Here is a 24,570-nt window from a genome sequence, read left to right as displayed (position 1 = left end):
AATAAACTCAAAATGGATTAAAGACCTAAATGGAATGCCAGACACTATAAAACACCTCGAGGAAAACATAGGCAGAACACTCTATGACATACATCAAAGCAAGATCCTGTTTGACCCACCTCCTAGAATCATGGAAATAAAATCAAGAATAAACAAATGGGACCTCATGAAACTTAAAAGCTTTTGCACAGCTAAAGAAACCATAGAGAAGACAAGAAGGCAACCCTCAGAATGGGAAAAAATAGTTGCCTATGAAACAACAGACAAAGGATTAATCTCCAAAATACACAAGCAGCTCATGCAGCTTAATACCAAAAAAGCAAACAACCCAATCCACAAATGGGCAGAAGACCTAAGTAGACATTTCTCCAAAGAAGACATACAGATGGCCAACAAACACATGAAAAGATGTTCAGCATCACTAATTATCAGAGAAATGCAAGTCAAAGCCACAATGAAGTATCACCTCACACCGATCAGAATGGCCATCATCACAAAATCTGGAAACAACAAATGCTGGAGAGGGTGTGGAGAAAAGGGAACTCTCCTGCACTGTTGGTGGGAATGTAAGTTGGTACAGCCACTATGGAAAACAGTTTGGAGGTTCCTTATAAAACTACAAATAGAACTACTATATGATCCAGTAATCCCACTACTGGGCACATACCCAGAGAAAACCAGAATGCCAAAAGAAATATGTACCATAATGTTTATTGCAGCACTATTTACAATAGCCAGGACATGGAAGCAACCTAAATGCCCATCAACAGATGAATGGATAAAGAAGATGTGGCATATATATACAATGGAATATTACTCAGCTCTAAAAAGGAACGAGATGGAGCTATACATAATGAGGTGGATAGACCTAGAGTCTGTCATACAGAGTGAAGTAAGTCAGAAAGAGAAAGACAAATATAGTATACTAACTCATATATACGGAATCTAAAAATGGTACTGATGAACTCAGTGACAAGACAAGAATAAGGATGCAGAGAAAGGACTGGAGAACTCAAGGTTTGGGGGGGGCGGGGGGTGAAGGGGAAGCTGAGACAAAGTGAGAGAGTAGCACAGACATATATATACTACCAACTGTAAAATAGATAGCCAGTGGGAAGTTGCTGTATAACAAAGGGAGTTCAACTCGAGGATGGATGATGCCTTAGAGGACTGGAACGGGGAGGGTGGGGGGGAGTCGAGGGAGGGAGGGAATATGGGGATATGTGTATAAATACAGATGATTGACCTTGGTGTACCTCAAAAACTGGTACAAGAGTGTAAAGCAATTATATTCCAATAAAAAATAAAGAATTCACTGCTTGGAAGATGCAAAAGAATTTTAATCTACTAAAATAATACCTCTACGATTAGAAGTTTCACCTCTTAAATCTGAATCCCAAATTCCCAGAAACTCTGAATAGGGTACATATAAAAGAATGCAGCCTTAATCATACAGTCAGATGCCACCTTAATGTGCTCAGTTCATCCTTTCCTCTTTTTAATAAAAACTGGTATGTATCAGAAGTCTCGATAGCCCTCCAACAGGATGAACAGACACTTTTCTCTATAACCTGAATTGGTTACTAGCTTCCTGCCTCAAATCTGTTCTTCCACAAATTCAGGTAGAGGCACTCAAACACCGAATCCCCTTCCAGTCAGCTGAGCTCTAATAAAATGAGGCCTCTCACTTCATGCCAGCTTCCCCTTCCCCCTGACATATAGACACAACCAAATGTAAAATAGATGGCTAGTGGGAAGCTGCTGCATAACACAGGAGATCAACTCGGTGATTGGTGATGACTTATAGCGGTGGGATAGGGACGGTGGGAGGAAGGCTCAAGAGGGAGGGGATATGGGGATATATGTATAAATATAGCTGATTCACTTTGGTGTACAAGCGGAAACTAGCACAACAGCGTAAAGCTACTATACTCCAATAAAGATCTGAAAAAAAAATGAGGCCTCTCCCGAGTAAACTATTTCATATTTTTGGAATATCTTATCCACAATCAAAACACAGCGTGATGTAATCTGCTGTGTTTTGAGTTAAGGCCAAAGGTCTATAGAAGAAACATTCTATAAACCCAGTTGCCACAGCACCTGAACTTTTCATCAATTTAATTTGGCTAAGGCATTCAGTGTTTGGAAGAGGAGGCATATTAACAGAATCTGAAACAATTACAGCATCAAACAAAGGGTACCAGTCACGTAGGAAATGGGGCTCTACATAGATATGGTTTGCTCTGGGAACAGGATCAGAGTGAAAGGTTGTCTATATACAGGAATCACATTTGATGGAGGGAGAAGGAAAGAAAACAAGTTCCCCTGGACGAATTGCTAGAAACCTAATATGCTGTAGCCAATATTCTTGTTTCAATTTGCCCGTGGACAGTCTTATCTCTATAATGTAGAGATAAATAATACACAACAAAATTCAGTCTATACTGTGGTAAAACTTTTAGTTTTTATGTACAGCACAATGAAAAACAAGTTCAGGTAACCAAATTAAATTTGTGCTTTGGATTCCAATTCAACCAAAATACCATGATGTTACTGCCAATGATTCATAAGACTCTCTGTATGTGGCGTATACTATGCCTGAGACTGAAACTTCTAGTACGTTAGATATAGCAGGCAGTATTCTAATGATGGCACTTACATGTACTCTGAAGGCCTACTCATTCAAGCATAAGCCAGGCCTTGAAAACTTTGATCTTTTTGAGTATAATCATACTCATATACAGGATCCTCTCTTTAGCCCACAGTCTAATGCAATCTTTGAGAAAAGCCTAATACTTTATCACTTTTCACCAAAATTGTAAGAAAGGATTTATATGGTGATATACACCAGCTTATTCAGAGATGAGGAGCATGCCTAAAGGAAAACATAAATTTGAGATGAAGGAGGAAAGGACAGAATAATTTTTAAAGCACTTTTTGCCCGCCTCCACAAACAAGAAGAAACAATGTTTTGTGGATTACACTTTAGTTTCTAGAAAAAACTATCAGAGGAAATTATATTTACATCTTTTTTTCCCACACACACACATAAAAAAAGGCTTAGGAAAAGTGCAGAAGATGCTCTTATACTTTTTACCTGGTTGGGATTGGGACTTCAGCCAGTCCTTGAAGCAATACAGCTGGAGACAACCTGACAAATGCCACTACAGTTCGATCCAGAAATTCCAGTTCCCCAACTAAGATGTTTGAAGCTTCGGCACCTGGAGGAATCTTCTTCATAAAATGCAGATCAACCTGAGAGCAGCATAAAGTAAAATAAGATAAATCAAAATTGGAAAAATTTGTCAAATCATATCCTAGCACAGTACTTCACACATGGTAACTCATCAATAAATATAGTTTAAATAAATATTGCTTATATAAATATAGTTTAAGTAAATTTTAAAATAGTTAAACAACTTTCTTGCCCTTTAAAAATAACAACTTTTTTCTTTTACTTCTGTATTTTTCTAATTTGTCATTAACACGCTGAATACCCTAGTTTCTCTATTCAATATTTTTAAAAAATGCTTTTTCAGCATCAGTAACCTTGAAATTTTCAGGGAGAAAAGAGTATGTGTTCAATCAAATCAATATACTTTAAGCATAATTTAATAAGCATTTGCCAATAGATTTAAATAATTATATACTATATTATCTTAATTCTGGGCACATTTCAATTAATTAATATTCAATATCATCTATTTCAAAAGAAATATAATCATTATTCTCCTTATAGTATAAATTATGACTTTAGTCTTCAACTTTATCTTAATTGTTCTATATCCCTCACATTCTATACCTGGCCTGATTAATCTTCAATTTTAATTTCTCATCAGAGAATGCAGATGTGGCAGAGCAAAGGAAACAAGAATAAAAATACTAACATTTCGAGTTGCTAAAGAGCCATTGTTGAATTTCTGATATGAGATGTCTGTGATTGAAATGAATGCACACAAAACAAAAGCAGCATTAACAACAACAAAAAAGAAATGCTTAGAGCCAAGGGTGAAGCCTAAAAATGAATGTAAATATTCTTAAGAATAAATATCGATTTTTATACAGAGAGCCTCAGTGAAAATCAAATGGTGATTTTAAAGTCAGTTTTACAAGGCCTATTTCTTGTTTCTAATTCATTAGCGTTGCTTTTAATGGAAACCTGTTTGTTGGGAGAATAATAGTTTAACTGCTGTAATAATTGTTTTTATGCTCTCATGTTAATGAAATGGGGACCAGAGATCAAAGTGGGAACAGGAGAGAGACAGAGACAGAGAGAGACACACACACACAGAGACAGCAAGAGAGAGAGAGGGGGGAGGGAGAGAGACAGTGTGAAGGAAAAGAAGGAGAGAGATGGAGAGAGAGGGGGATGAGGAGAAAGTGGAGGGGAAGGGAGAGGAAAATTAAGAGGAGAAGGAAGAGAGGAGAGAGAGAGAAAGACACAGAGACAGAGACAGAGAGAGAAAAGAGCTCTGGAAAATACAATGAGGCCGACAAGATGGTTTTTTTTTTTTTTTGGCCAGATATTTCTTCTGCAATTTAATGATTTGAGAATATTTTTTCCAAGCAGTTTAAAATGAAAAAAATTTAAAACGTTTAGGAGGAATACCTTAGGAAGTCCATAGCCAAACTTCAGTGACTACATGAAATTTGTTACTTCCTAAAATCAAGACCTCAGCAAAGCTATTTAGAAGGTTTATAACTACTTAATTTTCTGTAAGATAAGCGTGCCACAACACATAAAACCATTATATGAAGTTCACATTTTATCACAAGGATTAAATATAAAAATAATCCACAGTACTCCGCTAAAAATATCAAATAGAAGCAATGTTCTATTTTAAAGAAAAAGAGAAATATTATAAATTCCAAAGTTTTTAACCTATAAATAGGCTTCCAAATATAAATTTGTAGGCTCGCAATACCTATAGACTATTAGCCCTGTGAGAAAAACATAATAAATCTCCATAAGTCTTTTAGAGCCTGAGAAAGTACACTATAAAATTTACCCCCCCCCCATAGAAATAACACCTACACACTGTTAACACACTGGAACAAAATTTAAAATGAGAAAATAGCTTTTAAAGAAAATCTGTGATAAATGATATGAGTCATATTTGTAATACCTGTCATAACTCTAATGAGAAGTTTAAGTTCAACCTGGAAAATTTTCTGTAAACTCATTTATTTCTTGACAAAAGCTATAGCCTTAACTATGGACGTCTGTGCCTGAGGCAGGTGGTGATTATACACATGACGGCTATAAGATTCAATTTAATTAAATTAAGGAGTACCTAGTATGCTAAAATAGCTTAATTTTATAAAAGAAAATATATGGTCCTCACATATATTTTCTGCATTGTATAATACCTAATATATCATTGATTGTTATCTGTTACTTAGAAAATGCATTCAATATACAGAATTTAATTTCAGGATTAGCAAGTTTATCTTGATTTAAAATATAATAAATTTTAGTTAAATAATATATATCTAGAGTAGTCATTATACTCATTACAATATATTATTTTTGGAGTGGTCATATATTTGGGGGTAATACATTATATAACATATCTAATTATATTATTATATTATACAATTATATATTATATTATTCCTGGGATAGCCCTGCATTTTTGTATTTGTGTTAACATACAAAATGGTCCTGTGACACTAATCAGCCAGTGATCTTGAGCAGCTCTCTTAATCTGGGATTCAGCTTTCTCACCTTCTAAATGAGATTTCTAAGGTTTGGTATAATTAATTCTAGGATTCAGTAATGCAACTCTTCATATTTCACATATTAAAGACTGATGCAGAAGACAGTTCTTTCTACATAGAAAATAATGTGGAAGTTTCTTTAGGTCATTTGAAATAAAAGAAACCACCAACATTTGGGAAATAATAAAATAGCCATCTTCTACATGTCAGTTTAAAAACACAACACGTGCTTTCTAAAAGCATTATAGGAATCAAAAAACCTGACAATTCATATTATATTTAAAAACATTCCTTAAATGAATTAAGTTTCATGGGCCTAACCACTGGAAGGGTTAAAAATATATAGTCTGAATGCAGATAGCACAGGATCAAGTCACATGAAATGAAAAAGGACTTTTTTCCCTTAACATCTCAAAATTCTACATATTAAAACTTAAAGTATTTAAATAAACAAAGTAATCTGAAGACTGATACATTCACTTTGATAAATTTACTATCAAACTGAAATCACTAGGCTAAAAACCCTTAACGCATGTTCCTGCAAAATCTGGCACTAAAGTTTGTTTCCATAGTGATGCATTACGTTTGGTCTTTTCAAATCCTCCTACTCTGCCCTTCCAGGTTATAAGGCAGGAAGTATTACTTTGTTTAAAAAAAAAAAAAATCCAGAGCCTAAGGCTTAAGTTGTCTTGAACCTCATAAGATTCATTCAACACATACATCCCAAACGCTGTTCAAGGCACTAGAGATCCAATGGGAACCAAAACATATTAAATTCCAGTCCAGCGTTTACTTTTGACACTACCATTTCCACTGATATCAACAACAATAATAGTAATAGCCACATTTTATTGAACACCTACTAAAGCCCAGCACTCTGCCAGGCTCTCTCTGCATATATTCTCACTTAATCTTCACACAAAAAAATTATAAATAGGTATTATTCTTATTTTACAAATGAGAAAGATGAAGTTCAGAGAGCTTCTCCAAGATCAGATCACTTATAAACGCTAGTTAGGATCCCATGTTCTTTCTCAAAAATGATGTTCTTTCAAGGGTGCCATCCTATGGACAAGAGGCTGAGAAATACAGATGGCTGGCACTGAGTAGAGGGCTCCAAAAATTTAACTTTCCCACTGAAAACTGGAGCAGTCCAGTGATTTGAAATGCAATAAGAAAGAAAAGGATTGAAGAAAAGAAAATCTATTTTGCACTCTTCTACAGTTCAAATTGTTCTAGGAGCCCTGAAAATAAGACTACTGTCTCCATTTGGCTATATTCATTTCCTTTCAAATGTGTTGAAGCACTTTTGAAGGCTGCAAAAATAGGTCAGACAACTAAAAGCAAAATGATAGAGATATAAAATTCAGTGTCAAAGGGTTATATCCTTTTAAAAAAAGGTAAAAGGTAATTTACTTGAAAGGATGTGTTTTATTATCACTGTTTTTGAGAATGTTCACTGTGCCCTTGTTATACTGTTAATTCCTGCACAAACAAGTAAGCAAGTTCTTATGTCATTGCTTTTAAGATACTATTTCAAATGAAGAGCGTCAGAAATTAAATGTATGGCAGTTTGCGACACTTCTATTCCAACTTGTCGATGAATGAAGATGTAATGCTTTAAAAAGATATTTTTTGGAGCGGAAATGGACTACATTTGAACTGGCTTAACATTTGAATCACATGCCTCCGTACAGTGAGATGAACTTTGAACCACTGTAGAAACAGAGCCCGAGTATGCCCTCACCTCTCTCTCTTGCTGGTGTGGAGGTCCTTTTTCATGCCTTTGTTTCATCCCACATGGACTAGTATGCCCCTTTTGTTGGCCTCCCAGCCCCTGCACGCATAATTAACAGACTTAAGCTGGTACATCACGCTCCCACAGAGACTCCGCCAGGCACCAGAGGGAGAGCATGCACGAGACTAGACCTAGACCATTTTGGCACTGGCAGAGGGATTTTGAAACATCAACAAAGCGCTGATGGCTATTCATCTTTTCAGAAGCTTGATGCAGGCCACTTCCTATACGCTGCTTCCCATTCCCACCTCCCCCCACAGTTACATCATTGCCAGTGCTAAGGACTTCATGAAAAAAAAAAATTACTATGAGTTATTACTGTTTCAGCCACTCGGATAAAGAAAATCGTTGACTCTATTTTTGGTCATTATTAAAACTCTTCTTTCCTGATAAAGTGTTAGTTTGCCACAGCCAACAGTAACACATACAGAATGTCAGGAATTTGCTAAGCAAAATCACATTATTTTCACACAATATTTTCTTAGAACACATTCAGATAAATGATTTCATTTGAATTGTCTCCAATTAGATAGATCCCTCGACAGTCAGTCTTTATTATGTTTTTATTCAAAACTCTGTTCAGTCTCACTATGTGCTAGTGTTTCTTAACACTAATGCCTTTCTCTGAATGAGGACGGTGAAGCTTTAAGTTATATGATGTGCTTTTCTACAAACGGAGGAAAAATGATTTTGAAAAAAAAAAAAACTAGCAGAAATTTTAAATAATAAACTTCTTTTAAATCCTCTGTAGTCCAGTTATCCTTTTTACTGGAAGAGATGCATCACACCAAGTGGCTGAAACCTGAAGACTGCGCGTAAAACTTGCACATTTGGTTTTGTGAATAGGCAAAACATTACATGTGCACTTAAATGCTAACATTATCTATAACTATCAAGCTTTGGCTAAGAAACAAATGTGCATGCAAAAACATTGTGTCAACACCTCTTAAAATGGTTGGTAATTTCTAGTAATAACTCAGCGACTTACTTAAATGAGAGGGAGAAAAGCTTACCTTGCTGAAGTCAACAGTGCTGTTTTCCCTGCTCACATCATTTTTATTTTCAACACAGGCTGGAGCAGACTGGGGAGAAACAACCTGACCTGCTAAAAGAGATTGTTATTATAGAATACAAACAATTACTTATATAATTCTAGACATATTAAGTTAAATATGAATTAAACTAAACTAACATAGGCTTCTTAATGAATTTATAAGGTAAGCATGAAGGGTCAATATAAATAGATATATATAAATACAAATATTTTTATCAGTTACAGATAGAAATGGGAGAATTCAGTCAAGAAAATGTAAGCTAATTCTCAGATTAAAACTCTATAACTAAACAGTTATTCTCTATAAAGAAAGAACATCTACAAGAAGATTTTAATCTAATCATGGTTTTGAAACATCAGTGACTTCCAAATTTTATCTAAAACTAATGGAAGGTGTACGCCTATATATATATATATATATGACAAGATAGACCTCTATTATGATTTAAGCTCAGACTGAAGAATTTTAAGTGTAACATTGTTTTTTAAAGGGTGAATATTTATCTGAAAAGTACACAGCATATTTATAGCTTCTACTGCATCTGAAAAAACAAACCAAAGAAAAAATTCTTTCACAACAGCTTTTAGAGATTTCCATATGAGGGCTTCAGTTAGAAATACCTTTACCTTGGTCTGCATGACAAAAGATCAACAAATTTTGTATTTGTTTTCCATTAACGCTAACCAGCAATTCAATTATTTTGTAGTCTTTTTCCCATTATAAGAAGCATTATGATATTTGCTAAGCGGACATACCGCTGAGACTGTGACAATGGCTAGCAAAGGGTAATTACATTCCATTATTCACTAAATATGAAACATTCTTTTCAATCACAACTTATCTGAAATCTATCCATGTTTAACAATTAAATGATAAAAATGAACGATGTTTGCTTAATTTCACATGCATCTCTCTTTTCCCTAACCTCTCCCAAACTCATTACTTTTAGTGTGCTATGAGTAACAACAACTCAGCTTTGAAGCCTTGACCATGTTTTATGACCATAACTCAGTTACTCCAAAATACTGCTCTTATTCTCATGTCTCTTCTCTCTGCTTAGCTCTTCTCTCTAACACCTAAATTCCAACTTTATTCAAAGTTTACCTTTAGTCTCTTCTCCAATTACTGCAGACTGTACTTATCTGAATTTCTCTAAACTGCTAGTGTATATACAAATTATACCTCTCCTTTAAATTCTCTCTTGAAATCCACTTATTGTTTGTTACCCAGAAATTACCAAGTATGAATTAAAGCACTAATAATTTACTTTCAAATATTACTAATATATTTTTGCTTTTTGAACTATTAAGGCTCTCAGGCAGAGGCTATTTATTAATAGGTATAATTTTTCTATGGTTTGAAATTGTTATATTGCCAGAGAGTAATGGGCTTAAGATTCTTTTAAAATTTAAATATTTCACTGCTTTCACTAAGCAAAGTAACACATTTGATGAAGAATTTTTAAATGATTTTAAAAGCAAATACACCTTAAACCATATACACAAATTCTAATTACAGCAAACAAAAAAACATATTAACTTTAGAGAAGTGACAGACTTAAGCTGCGTCGGTTATTTTCATTCTCCCATTTCTAACTGCAGCGTGCAGCTATGACTATGAACTGTTCATTAGCAGTCATTTAGCTTATAATTCTCAAAATAATAACTGTAGTTTTAAAAAAACCTTTTACGTAATGCATTTGTGCTACTAACAGATGTCTTCAATCACCAGTTTCACATCATTTCTCCATATTTTCATGAGTTAGAACATTATATATATTTAAACCTAAATTTACTGAATGTTCTGTAAAATTGGACGGATAAATTAAACATATATCTGCTTTCTTATAATAATTTATTTCACGTGATGTAAAACTACATGGAAGACCAATTATTTCACTCAATCAGTAAACATACAAAAATAGTCAACCCAATACAAAATCATTAACTTTGAAGCGTATTTATTGGATAGGAAATATGCTGTAACTTAAAATTTGAAGAAATTGAATAGCCTATGTTTTCACATATATAATTTAAAAGCAGACTATTTCATAAATTACCTTCAGCTCATGAGATATGTTTAAAACATTGGCACTTGTATTTCCTCTTGTAAGTATCAATATATTTTGAGATTTATTGTTCTATGCTATTCTTGTTCTGAAAATTTTACAAAATATTACCTCATAAAGTTGATCATCAGGAAGGGATTTGAAAAATATTTTCTATGACTATTTTAAGTGATATAGATAATGACCTAGTGGAGAGTACTTAACTAGTAGGAGATATACTAGATGATAGCAATTTCCCTGCTAGTCCTAGATCTAGGTATGTGCATAGAATGCATGCTAATGCAGGAAAAAAAGCATAAAAACTACCATCCTATGATATAGGAATATAAACCACAAGTTTGATGTCTCATATTTCAGAGATAATAATTAAATATTGGTAAATATTAGTAGTCAAATACATCTGATCAGAGTTTAAAAAGTACTCCACATCTTATTTCTCAATGTGTATGTTAATTTGTTAAAATGAAACAACACATATTAAATGTGTGTACTTTCAAGGCAGTATCTGAAAACTTGCAGGATACAGAAAAATGCATAAGTATTATTATTTAAAAATTAAATTGAGAGGTTTGGTTTGGGTTATTTTGAAAAACCTGAAGCCTTTAAATAAAGCTTAAAATTTTATTTGCTCTGTCTGTCTGTCTGTCTGTCTATCTATCTATCTATCTGTCTATCTATCTACCTAACTATCCACCCACCTACCTACCTAGCTACCTACCTATCTAAAATCTGCACATGAATTACAGTCTGTTTAACTACTGGAAATTTCATAAATTAAATAATTTTTATTGCAGCAACAAAGACCCAGTGCAGCCAATAAATTAATTAATTTTTAAAAAGAGGGTGATTTAAATAAATAAATGTAAAAAATTAATAATTTTTATAATTCTGTTATCAACTATAATCTTTTTCTGTCTGAACACTGATTTCTTTAGTTTATTCCAGTTAGCACTGCCTTTCAGAAGAAGGTGATGGACTTAGACTTCAAAATGACTTTCATTAACTCAAATACTATTACATAAGAAGAATCAGTAAATTTAGGTTTTAAAAGAGCATCCCTTATTTTCTCACTGATATCTAAAACAATACTAGTTCACAGAAGACAATTTTCAGGCAAGATTTTACCTTCAGCCAGAAGAGAATGTTTCCTAAAAGGATAACAGAGAATTTGCTAGGATTTCCCCCTCCAGGACAAACTAGTATAAAGTTAGGGTTTAGCATTCACATACACACGTGGAAGTTTTATAAATGCTATTTTTATGATACTTTTCCTAATGAATATGCCACAATGCTTTTGAACATACATGTTTTTGCCTATCTCTCTATATTACCTTCACTTTGCTCACTCATCACTGTCTGTGTTAATATATTCTATAAGTAAATGTCATTGCAATGTTTAATCACATCTGTTATTATAATATCTAAATAACTTTGAGACATTAAGATGATTATCCAAAAAAAGATATTTATTAACTTAAAACTTTATTATATTCAGGGTAAATTATTCAAAGACTGATGAAAAGTGGACACATTATTAGCTGAGGCATGTTCATGACTATTTAAATGTAAACATTTGAGAAACCTAATATCACCCTTATATATTTACCGTGTATTTTTACCTTTCCAACCTTTTAAACTCAAAGAGTTCACCACCTTAAATCTAAAGTTTCAATATTTGTTATATATCTTATCAATTAAAACACATATTATATAATATTCATATCAGCAACTGTTTGAATTAATTTTCCTTTGAGTCATGAACTCATTTTTTCCTCTGGACCTCCATGTAGGGATCATATATAAGTTAAATAAAAAGTTATTATAAGCCATGTACTTTTCCAAGGCAAACCATAAAAGATATGGACAAGCACAAGAGGAAACTGAGAGTAATTCAAGCAACCTGTAACTAGAAAATGGAAGCTCTACTTTTCTGCCTGTTACACAATAAACTTTTCACCAAGTCCGTTGTGAGACTGGCAGAGTCATTTCCCTGATCATAAAGCTGTGGTGAAGGAACATGAGATTATGTCAAAATTGCTATTTTTTAAAGTAGTGTCAGTATCATTAAAGTATATCATTATTGAAACACAACCATAAATATGTTCTCAAAAAATTTATTAAAGTTACATTAATTCATTTAAGTCTACTTATAGACTTCTTCCTCTTTAAATAAATTATGTATATAAATATTATAAAACAGCAGCTTTTAAATTTTTATTTGGCCAAATTCAAATCAATAGGAGAATAATATACTACTGAAGTACATCAGTATTTGCTACTGCTTAATCCACTGAAAATCATGTGTAATAGAAGGAAACTGGGATGAAGACATGGAGGTACATTACTATTAACCTAGAGACCAAGCTGGTTTACACTACCTCAGGAACCTTCAACGCATTTAGAGTACCCAAAGGGTAGGAGATGAGGGAGGTACAGAGATGAGATGAGCCTGTTAGAGACAGACACAAGACAGAGCAAAATAAAGAAATATAAAAATGAATGACAAAGTTACATACATGTGTAACAATACATTTATTCATGGGGATAGAAAACATGAAGAAAGAAAGGCTAAATATTTATAGAAAATGTTGATTAGGTGAGCTATACTTCAAAAACATGAAAAGTATGTATGCACACAGTTAAACTTGAAGAAAAATTAGTATGCCTGAAAACAATTAATGTAATATAAGAAATAACAATTTTAAACACATCATACTAGAAATATTTTTGCTGTTAAGACTTAACCTTGAGATTCCCAAACTCAGTAGCAACAAACAGTCTCTCAACAGACCCACCAGTTGTGTCAACATCATCTTGATTTTGGGGGGAACAATGGAAAAATACCTTTATTATATAACATTTAATTCTATCATCTACATGAGTTTTTAAATGTTTTCTTTCAAGTAATTCTAAGAACTATTATTTGAGCTTTTTTTTCTTCAAGGTAAAACATTATATGGAATACTTTTTGATCTCTTGATATCTTACTTATGAGACCACAGTATTTAAAAAATAAGAACACATATAAATATCTAAACACACATAAAACATTGTACACCTGAAAATTAAAAAGTACAGCATTTGTAAAGGACACAATTATAAAGCCATAAAACTGATTTCCAAAAGCCATAAATAAAATCATTCACAATACAGAAGTGTACATTACTTCAAGGGCTGAAATCTATGCAGGCCTAAAGAGTCAAGTCATCCCATCCTTCCAGATCTAAATGTTCTCCAGTAACCTATAATTTTGAAAGTAAGAGAGCTTCTACTCTGTAACTCCTTTTAAGATCCTAAATAAAAGGTACAACTGGAAAGTATGCAGAATAGGAGAGAGAAAAGATATGTGAAGAAAAAGAGAGTTAGAATTATTAGTAAAGGAAACAGTGGAATGAAGCCACCCTACATCTAAGGAAACTGAGTCCTAAATTATTTTTTTAATGTAAAGGTTATTACAAGGGTAATAATATTTTAGAATAGATTTGTAATCCAATGTCTCAAATACAATTGAATGTATGGCCTAAAGGGTGAATACAAATGCTGACATATCTTGCTTTCTAGATCATTAAAAACAAAAGTCTCATTTTTATTTTAGAAAGTCCTTCTAGTTTCAAGAAATTATTTGAATATTCTTGATATATTTGAGTACCTTCCACAATATTCTTTTCAGAGTTCTAATGTTAAAGAAGATATGATTTTTCTATTATTTTTTTGCTGTTGTTTTGCCAAATATAACTGACACTTTATTGAAACATCAGAATCAGACATTTAATTCTCACAGTTTTGATGCTTAATGAAAAGTGAAAGTTAAACACAGCATGGTGGCATTAAAAATGCATGGTGAATCCCTAGGATCCTGCTTCTGAGCCCTTAAGAGAATGTGCAGTACACCACGGGAAAAGTATATGAAAAAGTTAAGCTAGCGTATTTGGAGGAGAGGTTGACAGATTATCACAAATCACTAAAAAAGTTATGAACAAAATAGTGCAGATAGAGGAGAGGAGCAAGAAAATCACCATCTTGTAAATCTAAGCTATGGAATGGGAAAGAACCCCATTTGATCTTCAGATTGAAATATCTGAATGTTTAACCCTTGGGACTACTACCAAGGTAGCATGTTCAAGGAACAGGTCAACTAAGGAAGTACAAACTTTATTCTATATGACTTTTTTAGAGTTCTCTATATAAGCATCAGTTTGGTTTTGAAGGAATTTCAATTGTTTCACTTCTAAAGTAAAGGTGTATTAAAAAAGATGGGGCTTATTTCCATCCCTATGCTTGGCAAGGAAAATGTTTTGTGTTTTCAAGTTTCTGGAAAATCCTCACTCTATTTAATTTCTATTCTATAATCTTAATTTTTTTAAAAAGTCAGTCTTTTTTCATGAAATATTCTACTGAAGAGATTTTTTAAAAATAATGAGAATATTATTTTTACCATTTTGGATGTATTGAAATCCTTTCGTATCTCTCTGTACTACTGCACACAAAAAATTAAATCTGTATTGCATATTTTGAAGCAGAATGTCAAATCTATATTTACAGCTATGAATTTTGATTTGTTTGTTTACCTAGAGTTTATCAGTTTTTAGAGTTCATAAGTAGATTGAGAAGCTTAGTAATAAAGGTCTTTCACACTTTTTTTCACTTCTGGATACGAGACTTATTTCTAAATTGGTGAAGTCTATTCATATTTTCAGAATTCTTAACACACATAATTATGCAAAGTGTGTGAGGAAGCAAAACAGAGTCATAAGGAGGTGTTATAAGCCTAGTCTTAGAAAACCACTTCTGACAGCATACTCTACAACAATACTTAATTGGATATATGAATCTTATTAGAAATGTTTCCAAGTTTTTATTACCCTAATGTATGTCTCAAAAGGATCTGTATGTGTTCAGATAAAGGCTGATTGTACAGATGGTGACAGAATCACTTAAGAACTATTTACATCCTAGTTTTCAGAAAAACTAAGCAATTGCCTGAATAAGACAAAAATCAGGCTCTCAGGAAACCTTTGTATCCATATGTCTCTATATGTGGACTTTATGATTTAAAGTTATAATTTTATCACCTCTTCTTATGTTTAATGAAAGTTTAAAGCTGTAATAAGTAGTGTGTCCAGGTTTATCTGATATTACAAAAAATAATTCAGCCAGTGAATTTAGTACCCTCTTCTCTCCAAAAACATAATGTAATAAAATCATTTTATAGTAAATGTTATCCCCAGTGAAATTTGAGATAAAAATTACAGCTAGTCCACAACCCAAGATCCTGGCATCTGTGAATAAACATATCATTATTATAGACACATATTTTATCATCTGATTTCCAGTAAAGGTAATGAAATAAAGGCAGAAGTTTATTTTTACAAAATATGCTTTCATTTGTAGAGATTTAGTTCATGAGAATATTTTAATAGTCTTTGGAATCATGTAGACATAAGTCCATAGTCAAAATTAGTAAATATCTTAATCTGTTTTCTTAATATCATCATATCAAATAAATACTAGTATTGTAAGCATAATAAAAGTACCATATTTATAATGTTTCAGAATATAAAAGCTTCATTTTGTGATTTTCACATATAACATATTTTAAACCAAATTGAGATTTAGATTACGAATATATTTTAAATATATGATATAATTCAAAGCAAGTTATAAATCCTCAAACTATCCAGCGGGATCTACAAATACAAGTTGGTGTATACCATAAAGCACTCATAATACTTCTATTGAACTTAATATATGCATAACCACAGAGTCTTCAATATAACAATGATTTATATTCAGTCATTGAAGGGTCTTTAAAAAACTCAAATGAGTATTTCAAAAATTATTTTGCATTTAGAACTGGTGCTGTGTTCTGAGAAAATAGTGCATCTAACCGTCTTTAATGATTTATTAAAATATTTCTTCTATTTGTGTATATTTGATTCAGTAGTATGAAAACTGGTAAAAATTCCTATATAAAGCAGAACCTGGAAAAACCTCATTTTCATGCATTTGTATTTAAGGCATCTCTAAAGCTTTTGAAAATAGGAGTGAAATTACAAAAAGTCCATGCTGTCAATATACAGGCTTTAGCCCATTCGTGGAAATTGGAGTCTTTCTAGTAAAACATTTGAAATTACTTTTCATTAATTCGTATCTTTTAAAACTGTGAACTTTTATAGCTAGTGGAAGTATAACAAATTTATATCATCCTCGTGATAACTTCATTTACCTTCACAAGACTGTTGGAAAGGTTGAATGATAAGAGATTTCTAAGCAACTTCCTTAGTGTAAAAGATGAAGGTCAAATGGATGCAAAGAGAGAATAAAATACACAGAAAGGATAAAACAATCAGTACTGTTTTTGCTTCATGATTGATAAGGAGTAAGTCATGAATGACTGCTAGAAAACAATGGTTGGTGTCATCTATATTGGTGTGCCAAGATGGTAAGTGCACTGGCTCCATGGACATTGATGATGCAGTACTGCAAAAGCCATGAGCCCATGAACTAGAAATCAGGCTTAATACATGTAGAGACACAAGTAGTGTACTAGCTGCTCTTTTCAATCATAATCTCTAAAGGGATTTGTTGACCATGAGCAACATGAAGCCAGTATCTTTCTTCCACAATCACTAAATGTTGATCATTATTCATTTTAACTAAAAACATTCTCAAGCTATGAGACAAAGACTGGGACCTTATTTGGGCTGCAATTGACACTCAGTTTATGTTTGCTACATTTAAGTGTATAACTTCTTATTAGATAAAAGTTTCCCTTGTATTCTTTCACGAGACTTTCAGGAAGCAAATTCTTTGTTAAAATTTCTACAGTTTGATGCTTTATTATAAAACGATATATGAAAATGAAAAGAAACAATTCTACCACAGCAATCTGAATTTCAATAGATCATTTTCAAGTAAGATACATTTTAAAGGACTTTGATATTTCAGACAACTATAATAAACAATAAGAGCACAATAAAGAAACATTTACCATTTTTATCCATGGAATTTGGTTCTGATTGTTTCTTGCCAATATCAGCAAAGGAACGAACAATGGGAATCCTATTGGTAAGTTTTTTCTGATTCTGGTGGTGATGCTGTTTCATCAGTGCCTCATGGACCCTGTGGCGTACATCCTCATTGAGCTGACCTGAGCTCACTTGTTGATCAAGGACCATATCTGAAGAGTGAAGGCAGAAAGAAGATGAGCACAGCTTTCTTGTGATGTGCCAGTAGCGAATCACTGAGTCCAAATATGCATATCCTAGATAATATTATTCATCTTAAAATAGGAATGAATTCCTTTAAAAAAATCTCTAAGTATGGTCTTAGAAACAGAAGTTTGTCTTTCTTTGTAGAAATGCGATACAAGAAAGACTTGGAAAAATTTTCATTATAAACCATTCATTTTTAAATACGTAATGATCTTACAGAGTTTTGTTTTTCAAACAGGAATAGTTGTATTCAGAACAAAGTGCTTCATATTCTCCATTATTCACACTGATGAGAGGGAATAGTATCAGGGGTAGTATAAATATAATTTAGTATGTTTAAAATTGGAAAGTAGTTTCATACTTATATTTTAATATGGTTTTCCTCCCTTTTTCTAGTGGAGAATAACTTCCATGTTTCTTCTTTAAGTGAACAAAAGTCCACCTGTAAAAATCTGATGCAAGGAGACTTAGGCAACTATCTAGTTGGTTGCATTTGGAGCTGGAAAGTAAACTTTCATGTTAATATAAAGTCAGTCCTCTCAGACCTTCCTTGATAATGTGTTTATATTAAAAGAAAAAATCTTCTGTAACTATAAAACAAAAAAATAAAAGGTGAGATTTCAGAAGGCTATAATTAAGGAGATTGATATTTACCATATGTCAGAAATGCCTATAAAATAAGTAGATGAGTAAAGACATTTTTAGTTTCTTGGTAATATAAAGGTCACCTCAATAGAACTCAGTGTAATTAATCTGCTTTCATATGATCAAATATTCACTCTATTTGATTTTCTGAGGTGTAACTCCTTATGTAGCAGATTACAATGAATTGCCTTCCACTGCCCCACTGAGTACACTGGAAGATTTGAAAATTAACAGAATCTTCCTTTCCAAACAGTGTTTCCCTTCAGTGTGAAAGGGAAATGACTGGGGAAACAGACTTGGGTCACTGTCCCACATTCCAGCTGTGTGGTCTTGTAAAGTTAAATAATCGCAGTGTCCTTATTTCTAAGACAGAGATAAGAGCTATCTCACACCAGCATTGTTGCCAGGACATAAGGCACCTAATGTATTGATTGGAATACTGAGGCCCTCAGTAAATACTTCCTGGTACAAGATCTTCTTTGAAATTTCCTTTAAGTAGGCTATGGGTTCATGGTTTAAATTTTTTGCTGGTTTTAATTCATTTACTTGGATTTTATACTACTATGTCAAGCAGAGGCAAAGTTGGGTTTATCAATAACAGAAAACCCAAATCAAACTATCAAAAACAACAAATTTCATTGGCTCACATAACAGAAAAATCAAAGTTAGGTTGGATTTAATTCCATTCCTCTGTGATTTTGTCAGTTTTCCCCTCCTTGATGTGTGAGCTTGCACCTCAGGCTATGCTCCTTAGAGGCATAAGATGGCTGCTAGCAGCAACAAGGAAATACACATCTTTGTTCATATCAGAGATTCTTTGCCTTTTTGTGACTTTCTCTTTAAAAAAAAGTCCTTTTCCCTGTGCCCAGGAGCAATTCTAAGCTCAACTGACATGGTCCTGTCTCTGCTGAGCCAATCACTGACAAAGAAGATGGGATCCCCTGTTGGCTGAGACTTATCAAGAACTGCCCTTCACTCTGGAGTCATTTCGCTAAACCAGAGGTAAACAAACTTTCGCTATAATGGGCCAGATAATAACTATTTTAGGCTTTGAAGGCCATACAATGTCTGTCACGACTACTCAACCCCATTTTTATAGCATGAAAGTAGCCATAGACAACACGTACACAAATTACCATAATTATGTTTCAATAAAACTTTTTTAAGGACACTAAAATTTAAATTTCATATAGTTTTCATGTTGCAAAATATTGCTCTTCTTTTCATTATTGTTTAATTATGTAAAATGTAATAACCATTCTTAGCTCACATGCCTAACAAAATCAGGCAGTGGCCATATCTGCATATAGAGCATAATTTGCCAACCTTTACTCTATCACTTGGCTGTTTACAATGGAAAGAGGCAGAATGCATGTCTGGGAACCAGCCGCAATGTCCACTATCGTTACCTCCAAAGTCTCTTCCAATTCTGAAAATTCATGATAGTATAGAACATTTAAACTTATATCTCAGTTTTTTGGAGATCAGTAATTACAGTAGCCTTGGATTAATTTGAAACAAAGGAAATGATAAATTGTCAACATCTGTGACTTTATACTGCAACCTTGCTAAGATGGAAAAATGTATGTAAAATATGCATTATATACTTCATAATAGTCATAAAGTAGGTTATCATCACACAGCAGTTTCATCTGTAAGCCATGATATGTATCCCCATTTCAATATTCTAATCAGAATAAAAATTAATCATATGATAAAACATGCACATGTTTATAGTTTTTCATTCTTACCAAAGCACAGTCTTTCCACAGCAAACTATGAAAAACAGTACGTCAATAGCTTTGAAGTTTTACAGAGATAAGGTCTTTATATAAAACAGTTACAAAAGAGAAAGTAAATAGAAAAAAAACACTCATCTGCTCATTAGTCACAGAAATACACAGTAAATTCCTGAGGTATAATTGCATCAAGCAATGTCTTAATGAATCGGAAAAGTTAATCAATTTGCTTAAGAATATAACCTATACTAAGGTGAAATTTAAGTACCAAAGGGAGTGTGATTGACTAATCACTTACATTGTTCTCTTCACCACTATAATATATGTTAGTATTAGCTTTGAAAAGAGGGAAAGGATAATGGGCCATAACGGCTTTGGGCCCAGAGTCAAGACTGACAATCTCAGCAGGCTATGATGCCTAAATAATAGTCTAGACTGCCAAGGCACAATGCCAGGATCTGGGTGATAAGAGAAGCAAGAAGGAAAAGGATACATTGGTCACAGTCTTCTAAGCACTAAACAGGCTCCAGAAGAATGAGTAGCAATTGTGTAAAAAGACCTCAGAAAGTGAAAAAATACTTTTCATCCTGATCAGGCAATTATCTTATCATGATCAATCCATTTTGACTACTGAATGAAAGCTTCTAGAGACCATGAGATTTTACAGACTCTATATAAATCTTTGCCTCTTTAAAAATATCATATAATTCCTTTGTCTTAAAAATCCATTGTCTTAACTTAAAAGATGTTGGGGGAGAAGTGAGAGATAGGGGGTTCTAAATTTTACAGTTTGTTGACAGTACAGAAAGGAGTGTGTATAATGAAAATGTAAAGTACCATAAGAATACTTATTTTCTAGACCAAGGGTGGTAATACTCATAGTATAGGCATTTAAAAAAAATATGGCTATTAACAAACTCCCAAATCTGCAGATTATATTCAGTGGAGCAAACTATGGATTTTTCCTTCCATGAAAGATTTTAAACAACAAAAGTTGTTTTAATGAGTTGAGAACTATGATTGTTAATCTGTCCATGGTACTAACTTTGGTTTGGTTTTAATATCTTACCCTCATTGACAGAATTAGGTTAAAGTATACACACTGCAGAGGTAATATTTCCATTATTAATCTTTGCTGAATTTAAAAGAGATTAACATAGACCATAAAATTGCCTATAACTTATATGAATATAATTGAGAAGCATTGTTAATACAATTAATCTCCATATCAGGACAAATCATGATAAGAAAATACACCTGGAGAATTTTGGATTTGAAAAGGTTAAGTAATGTTTTGAAGGAAGAAGTTTAAATTTATTCTGAGTTCCTTAAAACATTGGGAAATAGACATTTTTAAATTAACTTTATCCAAAAGAAAATCCTACTTTAATTACACCAGAAATTCTTGACAGACCTGCCAGATAAAAATGGGATTTTCTCCTGCTAAGTCTACAAAAATCTCTTTAAAGAATTATTTGAGTCTATTAAAAACATATCAGAACATTGATATAAAAATCCTTGACCATTCTAAAACAATATCTGGGTCATATTCCTCTACTAGGAAATGTCTAGAAAAAAAGCTGCAGAGCCTATGCATCTACAAAGTACTAGGGCTTAGAGCTCTTAAAGATAAACTATTATATCAAGCTTTTGCAAAACAGAAACTAGTAACTAATAGGTTAGTAACTGCCTAACATATAGAAAAATATGATAAATAAGAGGTGAAGAAAAAGTTCCAAATCTTAATCACTATGATCCCAAATTATCATGAAATAGAATAAAACAAAATTTATGATTTTAGGTTAATCAAAAGAAATTATTCCCATCTCTGCAAGCGTTACACGTAATGTATCACTTTCTATTTACCTGTTTATAAAATGGAGGAAATAGTCTCTTCCCTACCTCATAAGGTTTCTGTGATAATAAAATATGATAGCGGATGTGAAAATACAAAGTTAGAAGTCTTCAAAATGTAAAACATATTTACTACACACTTAGAAATACAGCTGAATTGTCACAAAGTAGAAATAGCAATAAGTAAACAATAAGAAAATAATTATAAGCTATCAGGAGAAAACATTTTAATGAGATTTTATTGAGGGCATAAATAAATAACTTTGGATTAAATAAGCCAAGTTAAAATTACACAAAGAGAGAGAATCTCTTCTCATTAATGATTGAAAAGGAACCTAAGGTAATAATGATCACCATAAGTATTTGTAATCATATTTTTCTACGTGGTGTTAGCTCTAAACTACTGACCTTTTCTGAATGGCAATTTACACTGTTGTACACTGAAAATGGGACATTAAAAAAGTTGGTCTACTTTGGAGGCAGAAAGATACAGGCTAATTAGAAGAAAAGAAAGAATACTAAAAAGCTATTTGGGGTATTGAGACTTCCATTGAACTACTTTGATTTGTAAGAAGAGACTTAGAAATTGTAATTTTCTTTAAAAAGCTAGATTTCACACAGCTAACAACTTTTACATATTCTACAGAGTTGAGCTTTGGGAAGAGGGCAGGTTTAGGGAAAGGAAGCATAAATTTAGACAACAAAACCAAGCTAAGGTGATAAAACAAACAACAGAGTTTTAGTCAAATTACGGCAGGAGACCACTTCCTGGTAGAAGTAAATTCCTAAAGAAAGCATTAGAAATGACATGTTTTAAGAAAGTTAAAGCCTGGTAAAACTATGTAGAGTATTTTCTGAGGCTGATTTTGCCAGGTTAAGGAATTTGACAGCTTCATTACATAGAGCCAATCCAAAACTCATTTGAATTAATCCACTTTCAAAGGCAATGCCATCACTGACATAAGGAGCAGAAGTAAACTCCTTATTTTGGGCAAGACCTTTAACCTTCTGTCTCTTTATTTATGAAGGATAACAATAATAATACTAAGCCCTAAGTTTGTTGTATCAAAAAGAATAGTTGTAGCATTAATAAAAAGAACTTCCTAAACTGCAAAGTACTAGGCAAAGCCCAGCCATTCATTCCTAATTAAAACATAAAAATTTTTACTGAGTATCAGCAATACCCCATCATGTAAAGCTAGGAAATTGAACTGGATGGCTACTCTACCCGTATTCTCAGGAAGTTTTCTAATTTCCACGTTAATCATTTCTTTAAGTCTTGATGTAGTGGGACCTGTTACTGTGTCATGTGTTCTTCTGAAAAGTATACTGTATTTAACTTTATCCAGGCGTCTAGGCTCTAGTTCTGTATTTTAAAGTGTAATCTCTTTATAGATGTTGTATGAAACTGAGAGGAGGAAAGTTTATCTTTCCCGTCGTGTGTGTGTGTGTGTGTGTGTGTGTGTGTGTGTGTGCACGCGCTTAATATTGTGAGCCAAAGTCTCCCTCTGTGCTTATTTTTTTCCCCACACATACTGCAATGTATGGCTATTGGCACCAGCAACCAAATAAATAATTTTAAAGGAATGAACAGCATCCATTTCAAGCCATCTCTTTCTTCAGACAGTAGCTGCAGTGTAATAGAAGAAACATGGAACTTAAAGTCAGAGGCCCTTAAATGGAACTTGAACCATGAAAGTTTCAGAATTTCTATTTTCTTACTGAAATACGGGAATGACACATACTTTATGAGGCTATTGTGAAGATTAAATTAGATACATTATTTTTCTAATACAATATTTTCTCATTTACGTGATCAAAAAACACAGAGTGCTTTGGGTTTTTTTTTTCCAATCTTTACAATATAATTAAGACACTGATGTCTCTCTGAAGTCTTTCTACTCCACAAATAAATTCCACATGGAACTGCTTTTATTTTTTCCCAAACTAGGAATTTTTTAAAACTGCCTGAGTCTTAGCTTTGTTTTTATTTTAAAAAACACTAACCATTTCATTTATACCCTTTCAAAATTCATTTCTGTGTTTTTTTGTATTATTCTGTTTTTACTAAAATGTGTTTGTCTTCCAGATCAAAAGACATAGGAGCTCTTTGCTTTTATTTCCAGAATTACAGTAAGATGCTTCCTAAGTATAACTGCTGCGTGATATAGCCAAAATAGGCTTCCAGTACAAATCGTTCACCCCAGAGGCAAATCATAGTATTCAATTTCAAACTAATCTCAACTGCATCACTTGGCTTCCTCTGGAATACAAGACTTTTAATTCAGTTTAAAATAAATGTCCATAACCTTCTTTTTTATTCTAAGGTAGCATTTTTCTTATTGAAACTTTCATTTGGTTATTTCACATATTTGAATATTGAAAAAAAAATCAGTCTCTAGCTTTAAGGATTTTTCCTTCAGTTTTCTAATGGTGACAGTCTAATTACATATGATGGTGAAAAACAATATATACT

The 24,570-nt window shown here is 32.8% G+C and overlaps 1 protein-coding gene across 1 annotated transcript in view; it reads right to left on the bottom strand.

Moving 5' to 3' along the window:
• The window catches only part of SLC4A10 (solute carrier family 4 member 10), a 293,828-nt gene that overhangs the window by 112,411 nt on the left and 156,847 nt on the right, over positions 1 to 24,570 (bottom strand). Inside the window, exons 6-8 of the mRNA XM_057745435.1 lie at positions 17,634 to 17,822; positions 8,533 to 8,624; positions 3,098 to 3,255 (exon numbers count right to left, since the gene is read on the bottom strand). Of these exons, the coding sequence (XP_057601418.1) occupies positions 3,098 to 3,255; positions 8,533 to 8,624; positions 17,634 to 17,822 (439 nt within the window). The remainder of the gene's footprint in view (positions 1 to 3,097; positions 3,256 to 8,532; positions 8,625 to 17,633; positions 17,823 to 24,570) is intronic.

This window comes from Hippopotamus amphibius, chromosome 8 (assembly GCF_030028045.1).
Source record: "Hippopotamus amphibius kiboko isolate mHipAmp2 chromosome 8, mHipAmp2.hap2, whole genome shotgun sequence".
NCBI classification, from domain to species: Eukaryota; Metazoa; Chordata; class Mammalia; order Artiodactyla; family Hippopotamidae; genus Hippopotamus; species Hippopotamus amphibius.
Note: the sequence above shows the minus strand (reverse complement) of the source record. Positions and strands in the feature narration are given on the sequence as shown.